This window comes from Ceratotherium simum, chromosome X, assembly GCF_057802395.1.
Source record: "Ceratotherium simum simum isolate JZ-2026a chromosome X, ASM5780239v1, whole genome shotgun sequence".
NCBI classification, from domain to species: Eukaryota; Metazoa; Chordata; class Mammalia; order Perissodactyla; family Rhinocerotidae; genus Ceratotherium; species Ceratotherium simum.
Genome location: NC_141940.1, coordinates 96295432 through 96317391, shown reverse-complemented (window position 1 = coordinate 96317391; position 21960 = coordinate 96295432). Strand labels below are relative to the sequence as shown.

General features: G+C 43.3%; 1 protein-coding gene across 1 annotated transcript; it reads right to left on the bottom strand.

Moving 5' to 3' along the window:
* Positions 1-3778: 3778 nt before the first annotated feature.
* Positions 3779-19027, bottom strand: CXHXorf38 (chromosome X CXorf38 homolog). The gene is made up of 6 exons (XM_004435029.3): positions 18788-19027; positions 18475-18609; positions 13468-13587; positions 11742-11891; positions 11270-11449; positions 3779-4380 (listed from the first exon to the last, which is right to left on the bottom strand). Exons 1-6 carry the CDS (start codon positions 19001-19003, stop codon positions 4219-4221), a joined length of 963 nt encoding a protein of 320 aa, XP_004435086.1. The 5' UTR covers positions 19004-19027; the 3' UTR covers positions 3779-4218.
* Positions 19028-21960: the final 2933 nt, after the last annotated feature.

Here is a 21960-nt window from a genome sequence, read left to right as displayed (position 1 = left end):
AGATACTTCAGACTGTAATGCAATAATAAAAAGTAGTTCTTAAAGTTCTGAAGTGAATCATAACCTTTTATCAAGATTTTTATTAAAACTTGAAAGGATTTTTTTCCCTTCACTGTTACATGAGTAGAAATTAATATATTTTTAGATTTGTCTTACAAAATGTATTTTGTAATTTGAGTATTATATTTCAATAAAAGGCCTCTGTCTGTTGAAGACATTTCAGAGCAGGTAGGTTTCTAATTAACCTGGTAAGGGAAAAGGAGGCAATCCCTGCTGATCATTTCCTATCACTCTACATTTCTAATTTAGAGGGCAAAATGATTAGAGAAAATATCCAAAAGATTGCACCCCTCCACTCCATGCCATGCTCCACTTATAGGATCTAATTCATAGTGTGCCCACCCAACTAAGAGGTCTAACCCTTTGTTGCCTAGGATATTACTGTTTAAAGCCATATAAGTGATTAATACTGTAAAAAAAGTAAACATTTCAAATCATTAGGGTGACAATGATTTCATAATCTCCCAAAACTCTCAAAAGTAATCCTTTCTGGCCTTGGCAACTTGACTGTCTACAGATCTCTACTACTACTTTATGAAGCCAATAACATTTTCTGAATTGGCAGTTATTTTTCCAGAAGTTTTTGTTACTGACACACTTTTGTTAGTTCCCAGAATTCGTGTTTATTTTTTTGGTGAGGAAGATTGGCCCCAAGCTAACATCTGTTGCCAATCCTCCTCTTTTTGCTTGAGGAAGATTGTTGCTAACATCTGTGCCAATCTTCCTCTATTTTGTGTGTGGGACACCGCCAGAGCACGGCTTAATGAGTGGTGTGTAGGTCCACGCCCGGGATGTGAACCTGAGAACCCTGGGCTGCCGAAGCAGAGCACACAAACTTAACCACTATGCCACCGGGTTGGCCCCCAGAATTTGTGTTTTATACTGAGTTTAATAATGTCTTTCTCCTTAGGTCCTCTGGGTTTCCTGACAATGCATAGGCTAAAATCCAAAGAACTGCCTATCTTTGCAACTATAATGCTAAAACCATTTTTCTCCTCTAATTCTTTCAAAACTATGAACCACCTATTGTGTCCCAGGGAGAGACTGAGAGCAAATCACAGCGCTGGGTGAAAACAAGGCACTCTGAGATGAAAGAGCCCTGTGCGGAAAGGAAACTCCTTCCTGGGCTTCTGACGCTGACCCCTCACAAGTGCCCCCGGAGGTGGAGCTGATACCCACAAAATTGGAGGTGACATCACATTTCAGGAAATGTGACACATAAGGCTTGCAGTTTGAACTTATATTGTTCATGTCTCTTTATTATGTTGAAATTAAAAATTTTAATTAAAAAACCTCAAAATTCATGAGTGCATGTTGTAAAAATTTCATATGGGAGTATACAAAATAGAAAAGCCGAATTTCTTCTAACCAACCCCCTCAACTCCAGTCCTTTCACAGAGGGAACACAGCAAAAAAGCCTGGGAAAAGCGCACAACTTTCCAGACCTCTAGTATTTGAAAATACAAATAGTTTCACAGCATGCTATGCATTGTTAAACATTCTGCTTTTCTATTTAATATGTCTTAGAGACCACTCATATTACTGCATTGCAGCATTACCTCATTCTTTTTAACACTTGCATAATACTCTGTAGCATGGACATGCTGTGATTTGTATAACCAGCCCTCTCTTAATGGCTGGCCGCCAACGCTGCTGTGAACACCCTTTTGAGCATGCCCTGCACCCACGTGCACAGATCTGCAGAAGAGGCCCACAGGTTGATGGCCCTGTACATGCTACATTTGCTTTTAAAGCCCGCTCTGGGCATGTCTTCCTTTCTTCATTTCAATTTCAATGTAATTAAATGTTGACAGTATAATGTTTTCTGAACAATCTCTCTATCAGAGCAGACAATAAATCCAGTAAAATGACAGCTCATATACCATTGTCTGTACCTCACAAATCCTCACATTTGCATCCACTGCAGTGCCCGGCACATGGTTGACAGTTGAAAAATGTTTGTTGGATACGTAAGGAAAAACTAACTAGATACGAGAGGTATGAAATCAAAGTGTTCATAACCCCAAGTTCCTAAAGTTAGAAATCAGGTCTTAAAGTGGTTAGTGAAACAAGATTTAATTTGGTCTCAAGTTTTGTATCTTATATCTAGCAGCTGGGAAATATTTCATTAAGTTTCTTAGTTTGGGGGGGGTTGCAAGATGAATGAAAATTCTTACTTTACTATTGAAGTCTTCTAAAGGAACTGCGTGAGATAAAGGGAGAAAGAAAATGTAAGATTAAAGACCAAATAGTAATGGGAAAGGTTAAAGCAGGAAGTTACAGGCACATTTCCATTCACCCAGGTTTTACAGAATTACATTAAATGCATTTTAATCCAAAGATATACCAAATATACCCTACCCTCCACCCATTCTCTACCGATCACATCCTTGACGGGCAGCTGGGTAAGCCAAGGAGCAAGGCTTCACTTGGGCTCGGAATGGAAGTACTTCCTCTGGGCAGTGAGGAATATGGCAATTCTGTCCCTGAAGGTCCATAGGCGACATGGCCCAGTTAAGTACTGGGGGCTCTGGAAATGAGATGTAGGGGAAGGTGGTGGTGAGGCTGATCCCACAGACCACTGTATACAACAGGACAGCGGTTTCACAGTTCAGGAAACAAATAGGACAGTCAGAAGTGGATGACTTTTTGGGTAAAAGGAATAGAGGAAGCATGAATGAATTTATGTATTTGTTGAAAGAAAATGATGTCTCAATTTCCATAAGAATGTTGGAATTTCCTTCCTAAATGTCATAACAAACGACCACGCTTAGTTAATAGTATAACATTTACGTCTCTGAATACTCCTCAGCTATCAGTTGACCTTCAGTCAACAAATATTCATCGAGCTTATGAGGACACGCCCTGCGCTCAGCACTCGGGATATTACTGAACAGAAAGAGCTGTGACTGCTGTGGGAGTTTGCTTTTCCTAAGGGTGCCATACACAAGCCAGCCACTGCGGAGCTTTCCCCAACATCCCTGTTTGTGATGCTGGCCTGGGCCCTCCCCCTGCTTTGGTCAGTCAAGTCACTGTGTTCGCCAGCCCCCACAGACCAGCCTGAGCCCATCTCCTTGCCCTGCTGCCTCAGGCTACCAGAAACACCAGGTAGTAACACTTCTGTACTAACTGGAAATGGCTAGAAAATGGCCTGTCAGGCAATTTTTTTTCTTGCCTTCTTCCAAAAAGGAAGGATTTATATCTCAACATTTATATCACAGCCCACCCCTTGGGCATCTCATGAATGAGACTTTCAGGAAGGGGGAGCAGAGGCAGGACTTGTGTGTCAGTGGGCAGAAAATTGTGTGTGACCCTTCACACAGGCCTGGCCGAACACAGCCTTTACTGTGTTAAGCAACTAGAGTTTAGGACCAGAAAAGAATCTCATCTTTTAAATAGCAAAAAAAAAAAAAAAAACACCCAAAGAACAAAAAAAAGAAAAACCCCTGGATAATAGCAAGTTTTGGCACAAGAGTATCTAATATTTTTTGGTTGGTATAGGTCAAACAACATCAAGCTTACGAATATAAAAAAAAAAAATACTCCCAAAGAGTCAAAGGAAAGTCCAGGAAAAGAGAACAAAAATTCCTTTTTGTTTGGGTGGAGTACTCTTGTAAGTTTTTCCCCTTGTACAGAAAAGGATGGCTGAGATGGATGCCATACTGACTTCCATAGAACATGCCTGATGTTTGTCAAAGGGCAACCTAAAATCAAAGAATATATTTAGTTTTCTTTATTTGAGGGGAAAAAAGTAAAATATTGAAGACAGTTATTTATTTTCACAAGTTTTTCTTACGGAAATTAACGAGTTGCTATTGATGCCGCAGCTAACAGCTAGGCATCATCGGCACCACTTTAGGGCTGAAATGCTTTTTGATTATGTTATCAAGTTGATTCACTTAACAGCAGACCCATGACTTAAGGTATATTTGACTCAACAAACCTGAGAGGGAGTTTATGTTGAATTACTTCACCGATGTGAGAATTATCAGTTAGAAAGAGCACAAAGCTCAGTGTCCTTTCTTTCAAATAATAAGGACATAGGGAAACTTCAGATGAGACTAAGTGGTGTGTTCATTATGGCCTTACATAAGAGAACAGCCATCAAAGAGATGAGGTTATCCTGTCCTTATTTAACCTCATATGCCTAAACTCATCTCAGGCCTTCCCTTCGGGTGTCTGTGCCCCAGGTTCCTTTGAATCCGGTTTTTGATGCTGTAGATGGAGGCTGTCTAGCTTCTGCACATCTTCTGTAAGACCATTTCTAAGATCCTTGTTGTCTCTCAGAAATGCTTTCACCACTTGCAGTTGATTCAAGATCTGCAAGAAGAAACCATACAATGTACAGCTGAGATAATTTTATAGCAGACTTGTAATTCAAATGAAAAACTTACTAGCTCCAAGACTGGCTCCTGCTCATGTGTCCACCAAGAGACAGAAACCTTGGCTACAGGCATCTTTCTGCAGACAGGTTAAGGTTGGAAAAATAAAACCAAAACATCCTTTATTTTATTTATTTATTTTTTTGTGAGGAAGATCAGCCCTGAGCTAACATCCATGCCAATCCTCCTCTTTTCGCTGAGGAAGACTGGCCCTGGGCTAACATCCGTGCCCATCTTCCTCTACTTTATATCGGATGCTGCCACAGCATGGCCTGACAAGCAGTGCATCGGTGTGTGCCCAGGATCCAAACCCCGGGCCGCCAACAGCGGAGTGCATGCACTTAACTGCTACGCCACGGGGCCGGCCCCCCAAAACATCCTTTAAAACAAAGCATCCTCGACTCAAATAAAACAAGACCCAGGATAGCTGGTTCTGGGCCACACAAGGTGGTGTTTGCTTGTCTCCTCAAATTTTTTTGCTTTAAAACTTCCTGCATTTGTATGAAAGGGCCACACACATATATATATCACATGTATACACATATATATAAAATAAAATGAAGTCCTTTCATTTTGAATTTTGTACCTGTACGTGTATTACTATTAAATATATATACACATATACATACATATGGATACCCACGGTATGTATGTATGTGTATATACATTTAATAGTAGTATACACATATACATACATATAGATACCCACGGTATGTATGTATATATGTATATATATTTAATAGTAATATATGTATGGGTACAAAATTCAAAATGAACACAAGGGTACAAGGTAAAAAGTCAGTCCTCTTCCAAACCCTGTCCTCAGCCACCTAGCTCCTCCCCCTAGAGGTGATCACAGTGAAGTTTCTTGTGTTTCTTCCAGAGATATTCTATGCATTTATGTGTCAGCACATGTATATATTGTATACACATTTTTAAAAATACAATTGGCAGCACACTAGAGTCTGTTCTTCAACTAATCTTTTCTATATCAGATTATAAAGAGTGGCCTCATGTATTTTTTAATGGCTGAACAGTATTTCAGTTACGGATGTTTCTTTTTGTTTTCTTTTTAGAGGAAGACTGGCTCTGAGCTAACACCTATTGCCAATCCTCCTCCTTTTTTTTTTTCCCCCCCAAAGCCCCAGTAGATAGTTGTATGTCATAGTTGCACATTCTTCTAGTTGCTGTATGTGGGATGCGGCCTCAGCATGGCCGGACAAGCAGTGCGTTGGTGTGCGCCCGGGATCCGAACCTAGGCCGCCAGAAGTGGCGCAAGCACACTTAACCGCTAAGCGACGGGGCCGGCCCCTCAGTTACGGATGTTTCATATTTTAACATATCGTTTCAAACTTTCTCCTAAGACAAACACTGCTGCAGTAACTAACCTGGTACATGCATCATTTTGCATAAGTGACAAGTCTACTTGTAGGATCTGTTTTTAGAAGTGGAATGCAGTTTTAATTCTGATGGAGTTTTCTGTTTTAATTTATTAATAGACTTTGCCAAAACTGCCATCTATAGAGGTTGTACCAATTTAAACTCCCACCAGTAACGTACTTCCAACATTTAAACTATTAAAAGTACTCTCAGAATAGTACCATAGAAGTGTTTTCACTGGGCTTATCCCAGAATACCCTCACTGTGCTTACTACAAAGATGAGAGTTACCCATAATTTTGGGTGTGTTGAATTTTTTTAATGGGGTACCCCCAACTCCAAGCTAAGTCAAGATGATCTAAATCTAATGAAGAAAAGTGATGGACTGCCCCACCGCTAGCAGAGAGGTGGTTCTTAAACTTTAGAGATGTACATAATTGATCCTGATGCAGTAGGTCTAGGGTGGAACCTAAGCAGGCACTCAGGTTATTGTGATGTTAGCGAATAAAATAGCCAGATGCTGGATGATGGCTGCCAGGGATGGAAAGGAGGGGGAAGACCGGCTATGGCGTGTGGCCAGGACAAACAGGGAGCAGGGAAGGCCAGGGAGGAGCTGAGGATGACGGGAGGTCTTCAGATAGGTTAGTAAGTAGATGGGGACACGCCCCTCAGCGGCAACTGTTCATTACACGGCTGGAAACAAGCCTACAGCTCCTGAAAGATACCTGGGCTTTAAGTGTGTGTGTGTGTGTGTGTGTGTGTGTGTGTGTGTGTGTGTGTGTAAGATCAGCCCTGAGCTAACATCCGTTGCCAAGCCTCCTCTTTTTGCTGAGGAAGACTGGCCCTGGGCTAACATCCGTGCCCATCTTCCTCTACTTTATATCGGATGCCGCCACAGCATGGCTTGACAAGCGGTGCATCAGTCTGTGCCTGGGATCTGAACCGGTGAACCCCGGGCCCCGAAGCGGAGCATGCAAACCTAACCGCTATGCCACCAGACTGGCCTCTGGGCTTTAAACAATAAATCTGGACACCATAAAAACGTGAAACAAAGATTACACCAATGACATTATTCACAGTGCACATTAGTAACCATGGGTACTGCACTATTAGTGGTTACTGCCTGTGCCTGGGGCCCTAGACACACTCCAGGGTCCTTCCCATGGTTCCCATCAGATGCCCACGACTGTGCTGGCTGGGTCTGTGCACCACACACACGCTTCAAGATGGAGTGGGGTCCTCCCTCCCCCTGTTTGGAGACCTTCTCATTTGATGACTTGGGAGCTGTGATCCTTTCTGCTGTCACCTCTTGACCCTCTCTGCTCTTGAAATGTGCTTAAGAGGGGCAATTATTTTAGCTGGGTGGGGTGGGTGGGGAGAAAGAGTCAAAAGGAGGTTTTTTTAAAAAAAAATTAAGAATGGTGAAGGCTTGTGCGAATTTATATGTAAAGGGAGAAGAGGAAGTCAAGATGGAAAAACTGAAAGTACTAGAAAAATTATGGAATATCCAGACAGACTCGGATATTGAAGCCCAGCTTTGTCACTTAACCAGCTGTGTAACTTTGGGCAAGGCACGACTTCTCTGAGCTCACTTCCATGTAAACAAATAAAGGATGATGATACCAACACCATCTAGGATTCTTGTGAGGATTAGAAATAATCTACTAAAAGCACTTAGCATTGTGTCTGGTACATTCCTTCCCTCCTACATTCATTTAACAAATGTTTATTGAGACTCGACTATGTCCCAGGCACTGTTCTAGGCAAAAGATGCTTAGCATCTCCATTATTCCAGTCACTTAGGCCAAAATTCTTGGACTTGTCTTTGACGCCTCTCTATCTCTCACATGTCACATCTGCCCACCTTCTTACCACCTCTACACTTCCACCCTGGTCCGAACACCATGTCTCTTACCTGGTAACTGTGGCATCCTCCTAACAGGTCTCCTGCTTTTATCATTCTTCCCGTCCTCCCACAGGGCAACCTCAACATAACAGCCATGTCATTCTGCTGCTCAGAATTCTGGCACAGCTCCCCTCTCAGGAGTAAGAGCCTAGGTCCTTCCAATGGCTCACAAGGCCCAATGTGACCTGCTTCCTCCACCTCCACTTCTGTCACCTCCTCACCCAATATTCTCTCCCTCACCCCACTCCAGCCACCCTGCTCAACTTTTTGCTGTTCCCTCTGCCTGAACATTCTTCCTCCAGATGTGCACATGGTTAATCCTCACCTCCTCCAAGGTACTGCTAAGTCTCACCTTCTCAATGAGGCCACTCTGACACTCATCCCCACTCTGCCATTCCTGATCCCCCATACTTGGCTCGACACGGTGCTTCTCCTTCTTCTAATGCACCACATCTTTTATTTACTATGTTGTCTGTATACTGTCTGTCTCCCCCTTCAGGGATCTTTGTTTTGCTCATTGATGCATACCAAGCTTCTAGAACTGTGCCTGGCACATAGTAGGCGCTCGCTCAGTAAATATTTCTGGAATATAAAAAATGAAGTGTCCTTTCGCTCCTTTCTCCGACTGCCTCGAGTACATTCTGTCACTGTCCCTTCTCCTCAAGCTTCTCCATGGATCTCTGTGAAGGTGGTTCCCTCACCAGGGTTTAAGAAATCAGTAAGGATTTTAAAGAACGTGCAAATTCTTTACATGTTTTTTAGCCACTTACTGCGCTGAACGATCTCGAGCTAAATGTTTAAGCCCCCAGATCCTAACAGAGCACCGAGGGCTGGCGGGACAACGTGAAGGGCTCTTGAGTGGCAGCTGAATTCTGTCGCAGATGGGCCCATGGTGGACACACTCCATACATGTCCTGAGGGGCCTGAGCAGCTGCTGCTCCCATTTGGCTCTGAAGCAGAACGCATTTTACAATCCCAGTTATACACGCATAGTGTACTTTAATGGGAGCCCCTTTTTATAATGTTATATATCATTAAAGCTCGTCAATCGAACAGAAAAGAATAGAGATGAGGAGCTCTCTCTGCGATGTGTTCCTTGGCACTCCTATGCTCTGTGATGTGTTTGCGGTAACCTTCACACTAAATTACCACCATTAACCATTTTTTCTCAATTTGGCTTTCCAACCCTAGCTCTACTCTTTTACTGAATATCAGAAACAGGTCTTGTTAAACATTTGAAAAAAAAGTCCTGTGGTCATAATATAATCACTGTATTTCTCGATTTATAGATGCATATTTTTTCATATTTTAACATCTCAAATGAGAATGCATCTTACCATTGATAGTGTCTTACAATAAATTGGCAATTTTTTCTTTCTTAGAAATAACCGAATTAATGGTGTGTCTTTCAATTGATGGCATTTTAGATTCACTGAAATTTGGTTTATTGAATCCTCTGACATTGGAGACTAACCCTAGAGAACATGGACAACCATATATGGTATTGAACTTTCAAAAGAGGTCAGTTCACCCATCGTGGAAAGCCACCCCCCAACTTCTTAGAGATAACATGCCAATAAATCAGAACTTACATTTTGATCAATTGAAATATGAAGAGAAATGCCATGGTCTACTGAACAGAAAGCATGAAAAATGAGAATTTATCAACTCTATCTAGACACTTTGGGACCCAGAGGACAAGCCAATTAACCCCAATTTCCTCTCTGTAAAACAGAGATAATGAGAGTTTGAAATTTACAGTTGCTAGCTCCTTGGTGATACAAGATCTACAGCGCGGCATGTGGAAAGGCAGAGGACCAGAGCGGGGAGAGCCCCGGGGCCAGCCCTCACACCCCAGCATGTGGTCTTGCATCCTTGCATCCGACAGTACCTGCTCTTTGGGGTCACTGCTCACGTGTAAAGCAGGGGATATGATAAGACTGCCAGGTTCTCTTCCAGCTCCCAACTTACACAGACTCCTGGCTTGAGTGTGTTGCTACTGATGCATTTTGCTCCTTGTTACACAAACAGGAAAAGACCTGCAGCTCCCTCAAGAGAGAAGGGAGAACTACTGACAACTCAGGGGCCCTGAGCCTGATCCCCCGGTTGTCTTCTCTTGCTCTGCTCTGCTTCGGAAAGCAGCAGCAGCAGGAGAACTGGGGCTGCTTCTAATGGCATTTTAATATAAAGCAAGATGAAACACACGGATTCAGAAAACAGAAGATTTAACATTCTTATTCATCATTTTAAATACCTATTGTGTGCCAGGGTGGGCACACCCAATAACCAGTGGTACCCAGTCCCTGTGCTAAAGGAGCTCACCACGCTAAATAAAGCATCTGGGTCAAGGTCAGAACAGTTAACATAGGCATATGGACCAGTAAGGAGCATGGCTTAATGAATGAAATACACATTTTATATTAAATAAACACTCTGTCTATGTTTAATGAGATAATCAGCAAAACTACTTTCCTCAGACAAGGTGGAATAGAGAGGTAAAATGATTTGTTCAAGATCCCCTGGTGATCTAGAATTCTAATCTAGCAAGTGCTGGAATATTTCTGAATCTTCCTGGAATACAATTCTATTACTGTTCGTCTTTTTTTAAACTTTGCATGTCACAAAGGGGATTCATTTCTCCTGTACTCCCTATCAGGACTTAAAACCATCATTAGCCTGCAGCGTCCTAAGCTAGACACCTTGTTGATCCTTTAACCTGCCCCACCTTCTCCACCTCCTTCCAGCCCCATGCCATGCTCCAAGTAATCTAAGCAGCCACTAGGAGCCATCAGCTCTGCCCAAGCAATGCCTCCAGAATCTAGCTCCTCCACACACCTCTGGTTTCTGTCCTCTTTCTCTCACCCTCACATGACTGCAAGAGCCTCCTAGCTAGTCTCCAACTTCCAGCTGCCAGAAGAGTTAACTTTCTAAAAGCCCTATCTGATCTATTTCATTTACTCTTTCTTGCTTAAAAACATCTGTTGGCTCCCTACTGTTTTTCGGGAATGAGGTCCAAACGCCTTGGTGCAGTATAGAAAACCTTTCAAAATAGGGCTTCCACCTACCTGAGCACCCTCACATCTGACCATACCTCCTATGCTTGCCCAGGCCCAGGCCATTCTTTCATGCCTTGGCAATTGCTATTCCTTCTGCCAAGAATACCCTTCTTCTCTTGCCAATCTGCCAAACTCTTATTTGACTGTACTAGTCCCAGCTCAACATCACCTTCTCAGCAAATCCTTTTTTGCAATCCCCCCTGACCTGCAGAGAACCCTCAGTGTCTTTTCTTCTGAATTCTGTGGTAGCCCGTACCACAGTGTTGTTCCACTTTGTGGCACATATGCAGCACTCAAATGTTTGCTGATTAAGTGAAAATATTTGTTTAAGGGTAATAGTAATCTGTGCAAAAAGAATATTCATTTCTAGAAATTATTTGACTTATAAATCAAAAAGATACTGGCAATATGTGAAAATGATGCCACTTTTCCTCCCTGGCACCTTTGTTTTATTTACTCACACAGAGGATGTAATATTTTTTTTACCTCTTCAGGCAACATCTCTTGTTCTTTTGCTTGAAGATATATCTCTCGCAGTTTTTCCTTTAGTAATTCCATTTCTATTTCATTCACTTGGCTCTCACTCAGGTAAACTCGTGTTTCATAGTTACACCCATCTCGCTCATCTTCCTCGGGGATGTGAACAGCCCAGTCAGATGTCAACAGCTGTTGGATTACCGAACAAATATAGGAACTGATTGAATGGAAAAGGTATTCCATGGATTACTCAAACAATTTACAATTCGACATCATTGAGTAGATCCACTGTAATAACATCCTGTGACCACAGAAAAGCGCCTCAGCCTAGCACAATTCTAGATTTCATATCAACATTTCTTCCCCTACTTACATTCTAAAATTCCATTTAAATCTAATAAACTTCAAATTCTAAATGAGTGACTGTGGTTGGTTTTTTTCCTTAGTTGTTTATGCCAGAACTGTTAAATATGATTTTTACCTGTTCTATTCTGGAGTATACGGCCACAATCTCTGGGATATTCTTGAACTCACTCAGGAAATTTTGGATCTTAATCTGAAAACCTCGAAGCCACATAGAAGACACTTTCATCTCTGAAGAGTGCATGATCTCATTACGACACTTAATCACCTAGAGAAAGACAAAAAAGATAAAAGGCCTCAAAGTCAAACAATGGGGTAAACTGAGATTTTGTATTTCCAAAGAAAAATTGCAGAAAGGCTCTTGTTAATTACAAAATCCATAAGTGTGGCCTGTGGGCGTTGTCAAGGCTCGAAGGGATGTTCAACCCCCTGCCATTTGAATAATAAATTAATCAGGGTAAGAAATACGAGCAAGTGTCCCACTATCTTTAGCCCTTGACATCTTATGACTGGTTGGATACCTCTTTCCCAATCCCCCAAAATCCCTTAACTTAAAACAACCTGCCAAAGAGCAAGAGTACTGACTACTGGCTCTGGGTATACCCAAAGGCTGAAGCAGACAGTACAAAAATCTTTAAAATATTGTTGGAGCTCCAGGAAGCTGGGCCAAGGGAGGTTTTGGTGTGAAAACCATGATGAAAAGAAAATCAACTTTTGCCTCTATTTTATGACAAATAGTTCTGTCCAATCATATATTAATATATAATTCATGTAAAGTCTTCCCCATTTTTGGTTAAAAGATATCAAAGTACTGTGATAGTTTTTGTCTCTGCTGATGTCATAAAGGATTCTTCATCTTTTCAGCTGCTGGCATGGTAGCAAAATATACATGTATTTCCTCTACATATTATAAATAATCCACATATGCTATAAACTCTTTTCAATGACCCTCAGAGTAATAAATGTGCAAGAGCTGTTCTCTGGTGAAGCAGAGAAAGTCTAAATCTCCCAGAGGAAATCTGACAAGCATAGCAATCTATTCTGACATTGTTTATCCATTAGTGTTTGTATTTTCTTCAGTTCTATGTAACTTGGCCTTGCAACTGTTTAGCCAATGAGATTTAGAAGGGCAGGATTCAAATGCTGGCATACAATGGACAGAATGATGCATTGCTCTGTATTTGTTTTTTGTTTTATTTTTTTTGTGAGGATGATCAGCCCTGAGCTAACATCCATGCCAATCCTCCTTTTTTTTTTTTTTTTTTTTTGCTGAGGAAGACTGGCCCTAGGCTAACATCTGTGCCCATCTTTCTCCACTTTATATGGGACGCCACCACAGCATGGCCTGACAAGCGGTGCATCGGTGCCTGCCCGGGATCCGAACCCGGGCTGCCAGCAGCGGAGTGTGCGCAATTAACCACTACGCCACGGGGCCGGCCCTTGTATTTTTTTGTTTTTTAATATGGAAAATTACTTTGCTTCTCTTTATGGCAGGACAGGGAAGAGAAATCTGAGGTTCATCTATTTTAGCGTCAAAAGGTAGAACAGCAAGTTGTCGGGAAACTTCAATTAGGGAGAACTAAAGGGTCAGTCTCCTGACTGTATTTGCACAGGGGTTCTTGGACATCACCAAAGGTGCACTTGATGTGAGCCCCGCTAGCCTGCATAGCAATGCCAACTTTGAACCAAAGTCTAAGTTTCTTTGCACACCACCGTTTTGGGGAGAGAACATGCACTGTGTCTGCATGGCTGCTTTAGCATCACATAGTGTGTTTCCTGGCTGGTCTTCGCAGTACCCACCCGACAGACTCGCACTGTATCGTTTTAAATCTGACAGCTCTTACCTCTGTGACTTTCTTCCGATCAACCATGAAGTGATCACAGGAGTTGATGAGACTTAAAAGAGCAACTGCATCACATTCCTCGGGGCCTGTTTTGTCTGCCAGTCCTCGGGGCATGAAGGCCTGTAGAAGGGGGCGCACAAGGGGCACTTGAGTCTCCTCCAACTCGAGGAGCTAGTGGGGCAAATGTTATTGGCCTGTTTCCCAAATGATGACTGAAATTCTCTTACTGAGGTTTCAAGTTAGAGCCTCATGAGTCCAAAACACAAGTCAGGAAACAGTGTGACAGCTAAGCCTTGGCCAAGGGCAATAACTGAAAGGTTGCTCTATCTGTCCCTCTGCTATTAGAGACACTTACACACTTGACATAACTGGTGTTCTGTCCTTTCTTAAGGACATAAAAGCAGGAAGAATGGGTAGAAAGCACCTTTTTTCTTTTCCTTACTGAAGTTTCAATGGCTGAGTTGTTGAAGAAGATTGAAAATTTAAAAATAATAGTTACTCCAAAGTGGCCACTTTAAAATGACTTGAGAAAGCTAGGCATGGTTGTATAAAGTTAAAAGTCTGGACTTTGGAGTGCAATAGAGCTGGGTTCAAATCCCAGCTCTGCCACTTGCCAACTGTGTGAACTTGAGCAAGTTACTTACGCTCAGATTCCTCATCTACCTTGAAGGATGTTGCGAGAATTAAATGAATTAATGCAGGTAAAGCACTCGAACGGTGCCTGGCACATGCTAATAAACAGGCCATAAATGTTGGCAATTATTATGCTGATGGTGCAAGGTGAGCAGGACCTACATATGAGTTACAGATGACTTCCAGGGTTTGAGATACGAGATATACCAGAAGGGCCTCGTTCTAGCATGATCTTGCCTTTCATAGGATTTTTTGACACGGACCCCAAAAATGGTGTTATAGCAAGGCCTGGGCATATTTCTTTCCTGAAATATTTCCACATTTACTTCTGAATGCAACAATTCTACCAAGCTAAGAAGCTCAAGAGTACATTCCTGCCAAGGGACTAGAAAAGATGACGTGAAAAATTCCTCACAATAAGAACTCCGGATAAAGAGACTTGTTCCCTTGAAAACACATTTCAGTAGGCAAGAAGCCACGATGCCTCCTGCAGTGCTGCTCGTGATGGTATTCCGAAGACTCATGGGAGGTGCTGACACACCCCAAGGAGGGTCAGGTCTATGCTCCTGATGCTGGTGGAATACTGCCCCCGAGCCTCACATAATTAAGAATTTTATATACACTGAATGGCCCCTATCAAAAGGTACGGTGGCCAGTACCATCACTGTCTTTCTATGTCTTAATAGCTACTGACGTGCCAACACTCTGAAAGAAGCCTATTATGGATGCTACAAATGTTAACAAAGAAGCTAACTAACGTACCACACTAATTCAGTAAAACGGAAGAAAAGAAACGTTGCTTATTTCAGCTGTGGCTGAGAGGAAAATCCAAAGTTAGAGGGGCCTTAGTTGCCTCAAAACCAGGCATGGGTTTTTCTTTTCCATTATAAGGTATGTCCCATCTGGCATCTTCTCACCAAGATAAACCTGTGTCTTCCATGTTAAAGTTTTATTCTAGTACTTATTCCCTTTCTTCAGAACTACAAGCTGATAGGGAAGCTCTGCTGCCTCCTTGCCACAGAAAGCTATTTCTTAAAATTGTATCGCATACCACCGTGTTCCACACGGTAAATGCACAGTGGTAAGAAAGGCACCTTATTGCCTCTCACTACCCTCTCCTGTCTCTTCACTGAGCAGTAGGAGACAAGGCTGGAGAAATAAACAGGGGCCAGATCTTACTGGGCCTTATTGGCTCTGGAACAGAGTTTGGAGTTTATTCTAAGGACCTCAGGAAGCCATCCAAGGGTTTTAGGCAAGGGAAGAAAATGATCTAATTCCCACTTGAAGACCATCCTGCTGTGTGAACAAACCAGAGATGACCACAGCCACAGGGGTAGCCAGGTGGGAGGCTACAGCCAGAGGCCAGGCAGGAGAGGGCGAGAGTTGTGACATGAAGACGGAGAGAAGGAAGATTCCAAAAATATTTTGCAGGTACAAACAATGGGGGTAGTGAGAGGGGAAGAGATGAAACAAGAATGACTGTAGGTAGTTGGTGGTGGGGCATGGGTGTAGGTTTAGGGGCTAGAGATGCAGAGTCCTGCTTGAGAAGTATTCTGCTAAGTGAAATAAGTCGGAGAGAGAAAGACAAATACCATACAATCTCACTTACATGTGGAATCTAAAACAAAACAAAACAAAACAAAAAATGGAGCTCAAAGATACAGAGAAGAGATTGGTGGTTGCCAGAAGCAGGGGGTTTGGGGGGCGGGCGAAATGGGTGAAGGGAGTCAAAAGGTACAACTTCCAGTTATAAAATAAAGAAGTCATGGGGATGTAATGTACAGCATGGTGACTACAGTTAATAATACTGTATTGCATATGTGAAAGTTGCTAAGAGAGTAAATCTTGAAATTTCTCATCACAAGAAAGAAAAAAGTTTTAACGAAGTATGGTAACCAATGTTATCTAGACTTAATTGTGGTGATCATTTCACAATACATACAAATATCAAAATCATTATGTTGTATACTTGAAACTAACATGTTATATGTCAATTATACCTCAATAAAAACGTTTTTTAAAGTGTACAGTTCAGTGGTTTTTAGTATATTCACTGAGTTGTGCAACCATCATCACAGTCGATTTTAGAACGTTTTCATCACTCCAAAAAGAAACCCTCTACCCATTAGCTCTTACCCCGCTCTGTTCCCCAGACCCTGGCAACCACTAATCTACTTTTTGTCTTTATAGATTTGCCTATTCTGGACATTTTATATAAATGGAATCATACAATATATGATTGGCTTCTCTCACTTAGCCTAATGTTTTCAAGGTTCATCCATGTTGCAGCATGTGTCAGTACTTTATTCCTTTTTATGGCTAAATAATATTCCACTGTACAGATAGACCACATTTTGCTTGTCCATTCATTAGTGGATGGACATTTGTGTTGTTTCCACCTTTTGGCTCTTGTGAATATGTTATTATGAACATTCGTGCACAGGTTTCTGTGTGGACGTATCTTTTCATTTCATTGGGTATAGACCAAGGAGTGGAATTGCTAGGTCATATAGTAACTGTTTAATCTTTTCTTTTTTTAAATGAAATAAACCGAGGCAATATTAAAGCTATTTGTATGGTGATGGGAATAAGCTGAGAGGGAAGAAGAGTGGATAACTGAAGACTCAAAGTCCTTGGGCAGGTGGGAGGGGATAAGGTCCAACACACAAGTGGAGGGAGAGGGCGATAAGAGGAGAGACACCCTTTCTCCTTTGTAACAGAAGGAAGAAGATGGTGCACACAGAGGTAGGTTGGTGGGTCTGGTAAAAAGATGAGGAAGCATGTATCTGAGGGCATCCAACTCCAGGAAGCATGAGCAAGGTTAGCGGTGGGAGTGAGGGTGGAGCAACAGGAGTGGGAGCTTGGTGAGGCTACAACAGTCCTCTCTAGGAACAGGAGCCTATGGAGAGACATGGCCAGACTGCTGGGGCTCATGATCATGAACTGAAAGTGAAACCAGTGAGCTCCCTTGTGAGATTCTTCCCGAGTAGAAGCAGATGATGGTGTCATCAGGGCTGGAGTTGGGCCAGGCAAGTTCACAGGAAGGAGAAAAAAGGCCAAGACAACTGCAAGGGATTGATTAGAATGATGGACCGTGGAATCTGGAGACAAAGGAAGACAAAGGAAGCCAGGAGGGCAGAGGCTGCTGGGTATTGGGAAAGCAGTGGAAGCCTCAAAGGTGCGGAAGCTGGGCAAGGGGTGGGGCGAGCGTGTTTGAATAAGTGTGCCAAGGGCAAGCAGGATGTTGGACATTGCAACTTCCTGTGCTGACACAGCCCCTGAGCATGCAAGTGGGAGGCTGAGGTGGAGTGGACCAGAGGATGCTAGAGCAGGGAGCCCAGGAACTGAGAGGATGGGGTTGGACTAGGTCTGCAGGTGACAGCAATGAAGACGGTGAAAGAGTGGCATAAACAGGTAGCATGGGCTTCAAGAGGATTCTGAGGGTATGAAAGTAGCAACAGGGACCAAACAGGTGAGGAAGAGTCACAGCAGAGTTTTGTTTTTTTCTTTTCTAAGTAAAAGTAGAAGTTAGCAACTCTATGGTGGCAATGAAAAAAAATGGAGAAGAAGGTGTAGGTATGGTGGGTTTACTGGTCCAGGAGAGCCAAAAGTCTGGGGGCCACTGATATAGTCCAATTTCTTCATTTGAGGTTTGGGAACAGAGGCTGGCCCCATGTCACACTACAGCAGCTGCTTGCTGCTAACCAGCATGTAGACTGACTCCAAAAGTTAATTTGTGTTAGGAGGCCACTTTGCCACTCATCACCCCCTACTTGCCCTTTTGGCAAATTATCAAAGAGTTAAAAAAAATTCTGCAATCAGCGCAACCAGTAAGTCAAGTTGCCAAGATCTGAAAACAGGACTAATAATCTCCTTCTATCTGGCTGCCTACCCCACCCCCACCTCCCCAAAGTTTTATTCCTTAGCCGAACACTTAAGGTCCTTTCTATCTTAGCCCTAATTTCCCTTGGCTTCTCTGCCATCCTCATGGCATCCTATAGACAAAATGAGCTACCAGCGAGCCTACCCTCAAAAACGCCCTACATGCTTCTCCCTCTGTGCCTGTGCCCATGATCCTTGCTCTACATCTTGCCCCAGCATCTCCTGTTGAAATCTTTGCTATCGCTTTCCAAGCAGGAGAAGCAAACTCAAACGCCTTCAGGAAGCAGCCAGGCAGAAGAAAGCTTCTACTTTACTAAACTGTGTTGGGTCCAATATAACAGCCCTGAGCCTCCGAGATTAAACACCCAATCTTTCTCTCTGCATCAGTTTATGAGGCCGAGGCTGCCACACAGACTCAACAGACGCCCAGGGCTCCAGGTGACCCCTACCTGGTGAGTCACCTCCTCCTCCCCTCCGACCGCAGGTCCTTACCTTGGCCACTTCCCAGGCGTCGACGGGCCAGCGGCCCGGCCGGCAGTTTCCCCAGTGGACGTCTCCATTTCTGCTGGTATGATGTTTCAAAATCTCCCGTTTCCACTCCGCGCACACCTGACACTGAGGCTGAAACTACAGGGGTCGGCGGTGAGGAGGGGCCCGGGAGGGAGGGGCGGCGACTGGGCATCTGAGCCCCGGTCACTGCGGTCGGCCCCCCCTGGGGAGGGCACGGGACACTGCGCTCGGGAACGGGGAGGGGGACGGGGATGGGGTGGAGGGCAGTGGTCAAGGCCCCGGGCCAGGAGCTCACCTGGCGGGCGCGCGGGGTGCACCGCGAGCCGCTGCGGCAGGTGGCGTGCGGGCCCAGGCCGGGGGCAGCGGCGAGCAGGCTGCGGTGGAAGGCGAGCACCTCGCGGCCGACGAAGCCCTGCAGACAGCCGCGCAGCAGCAGCAGGCAGTAGCCCGCCTTCACCCAGTTCTTGTACTCGGCGCAGTTGAGGCGCGCGGCCAGCTCTGACAGCACCATGTCCCGCTCCGGCCCCGGAGACTACAGGGCGAGGGGCGGGGCGGGCGGCAGTGCGCAGGCGCAGAAGCCTAGGCGGCGCCGTCGGTGCGTCCCCGCTCGGAGGCCGCCCCCACGTGTAGGGCGGGGCTGGCAGGGCGCGCCGTGCGGCGTCCTCGAGCCCCGGGGTGGAGGCCCCTGGCTTCCTGGGCACGGCGGACCCACCCCAGTTTTCGGGGACAGCAGCCATGTACTTCCCCGGTGCTTGCCCAGAAAGCCTCTACCTGAAACTCTTGCGCCCTCTTCTCTGTTCCCCCAATCTGAGACCCCGCCGGCCCCCGATTCGACTCCCTCTCCTGATGTCCGTGATCTTGTTTTTTTGTTGAGATGTAGGTGCTCAAGACACACTTCTTTAATTACATATGTTCCTTGCATTGTACAGTTCTATAAAGTTTACTTAACTTGTTCCTAAGCCCACAGATTGACTGTAGCAAATAGGGGCATTAGTGAAACGCGACCCGCTAGCTGCCTGTATCGCGCACCTATTATGTGCCTGCGGTGTGCCAAGGCGACACAAAGCTCAAAAACATCCGCCATTGGGCCACCTAGCAGAGGCAAACAGCACGACGCATCACCTGGATTCTGGAGGGCTGCATCGCCTCGAGCCAGATAATGGCTTCTTTCACTATGGCCCCGAAGCATTGGAGCTCAGATGATTATTTAGTACTCTTGGTTATATGATAATTAGTGCTCTTTGCATAAGGCAGTCTTAGTTAAGTTCCAAATAAGTGCCAGGAGGGTCAGAAGGCAATGGATTGTCAACTCCAAATGACAAGAAGTCATCTCAGTTTTAGTTGCTTTTATTGAGCTTCTTGAGCTTAGAAAAAAATGTTAAAATTGTGCGTAGTCAAAAGGCTCTGAAAGAGTCTAAACATTGAAGCCTTCCCCTGACTTCGTGGTTCACAGCAAAGTGGCACAGGGTTTAGGAGCGCTAGCTCTGGACTCAAACTGCCCCTTCTTAGCTGATCTTAGGCAAACTTAATTTGATCTTAGCAAATTACTTCATTTCTCTGGGCCTCAGTTTACTCATTTGTAAAAGGATGAATATTAATATTCATTAATATTAATACCTATCCTATTTGGTTGTTGTGAGGATTAAACACACACTGAAATACTTAGAACAGTGACTGGAAATAGTAAGCTCTCAGTAAATATTAGCTATTATTTTATATTGACCTTAATGTGCCCTCTCATCAATCAGTCATATTCCTGGGCAAGGTATTTTAACAAATCACTGGCCACTTGGAAGTGGAGGCAATTTACAGAAAATTGTGAGCAGATCATGGTCTCCTGGAGTTGTGCAGCACAATGGTGGCTGGCCTCGGCTAATTTTTTCTTCCTCAATAGTAAATCCATCCTAAGTAAATTTCAAATCATTCCCTTAGACATACCGTACACTCCCATCAAACCAAATGAAAAAGAAAATTTCACAAGAAACAATGAAATATACATTAACATTTTTCCTTTCTGTCCCTGAAGTTCCCTGAATATAAGTTCTCTTAAAATTTTCTGTATATTGATTTTATATCAAGAACACTTGGATGATAAATATTAAAGTAAAATGTAACAGGTATTTCTTTGGGGGAAAAATCATGCAAGGGACAACTTTTTTTTTTTTTTATAATTTTATTTATTTTTTCCCCCAAAGCCCCAGTAGACAGTTGTATGTCATAGCTGCACATCCTTCTAGTTGCTGTATGTGGGACGTGGCCTCAGCATGGCCAGAGAAGCAGTGAGTCGGTGCGCGCCTGGGATCCGAACCCGGGCCACCAGCAGCGGAGTGAGCGCACTTAACCGCTAAGCCACGGGGCTGGCCCAAAGGGATAACTTTTTAAGCTGGAATTGGATCCAAATTTAGAGTAGCAAAATTCTACTTCTTGAACTTATCAAATTAACCATGGTCCAAAGAATGACTAATAAACTGTTAGTATCCTGTGGCTGAACAGGTTACTGTGTTAACTGCAACACAGTCAAGTTATTAGTGATATTTAAATTAAAATCCTGTATAGTTTAGTTTATGCTTGCACTTAGCTCACTCAGAGTTAGTTTTCAAACATAAGGTTCAGCCCTTGTTATTAATAACTTGATATGTTCTGTTGAAATTTTCACTTTCTCCCTCTCTAATTCTGAAAGTACTTCTATACATTCCGAAACAGCATTTCAGCAGATGGAAAAAAGGTGCCAATCAAGACCAATTTCTTCTTTCAAGATTAAACTAATACTAAACCAGACTACTATCCAAAACATCTTCATAAAAATTAACTAGAGAGAGTTGGTAGTTCTCTGAAACTTGTATAAATTTTATTACTGAAATTACTAAAATCACACTGAAAACACTTTTAAGTTAAGACCCAAACCACCTATTAGGAAAAATCACTATGGGCATCCAGTCCCTTTGATAGAACCTGGGTAACAAAAGAGGCAAAAGACATGGTTTGTGATGAAACCTAAGACTTGAATGCTAATGTTTTCAAGCTTTAATAAAGTGTATACCAATTCCAAATACCAAGCACGATATCAAAATTCGTATTCATGGGTTTATTCTTCATAAGCATCAAAAGCAAATGCTGTTCACAGAATCCTATCTTACTTTTGATTTGCACAATGCATTCAGAGATGAGTTATAATTAGGAATACAAGTGTCCACTGAATGCATCATGTTTAAAAATGCAATTAACATTTCAAAATCACACTTAAAAGCGAAAATACTTGAAAAGTTAACTCTATTAATCAAATTCGAGACAATATTATCCTGCAGATAAAAATACATTTCTTGTATATACATGTAGATTTCCACATGAAAGAAAGGATTCAGCTCCAAATAGAGAAGGGCTGACCCTTGATAAAGACATCTCCGATTGCCAAACTGATGTGACTACCATTGTAAGGAGAAGTGAAAACAGAAGGATAAGAGGTAAGTT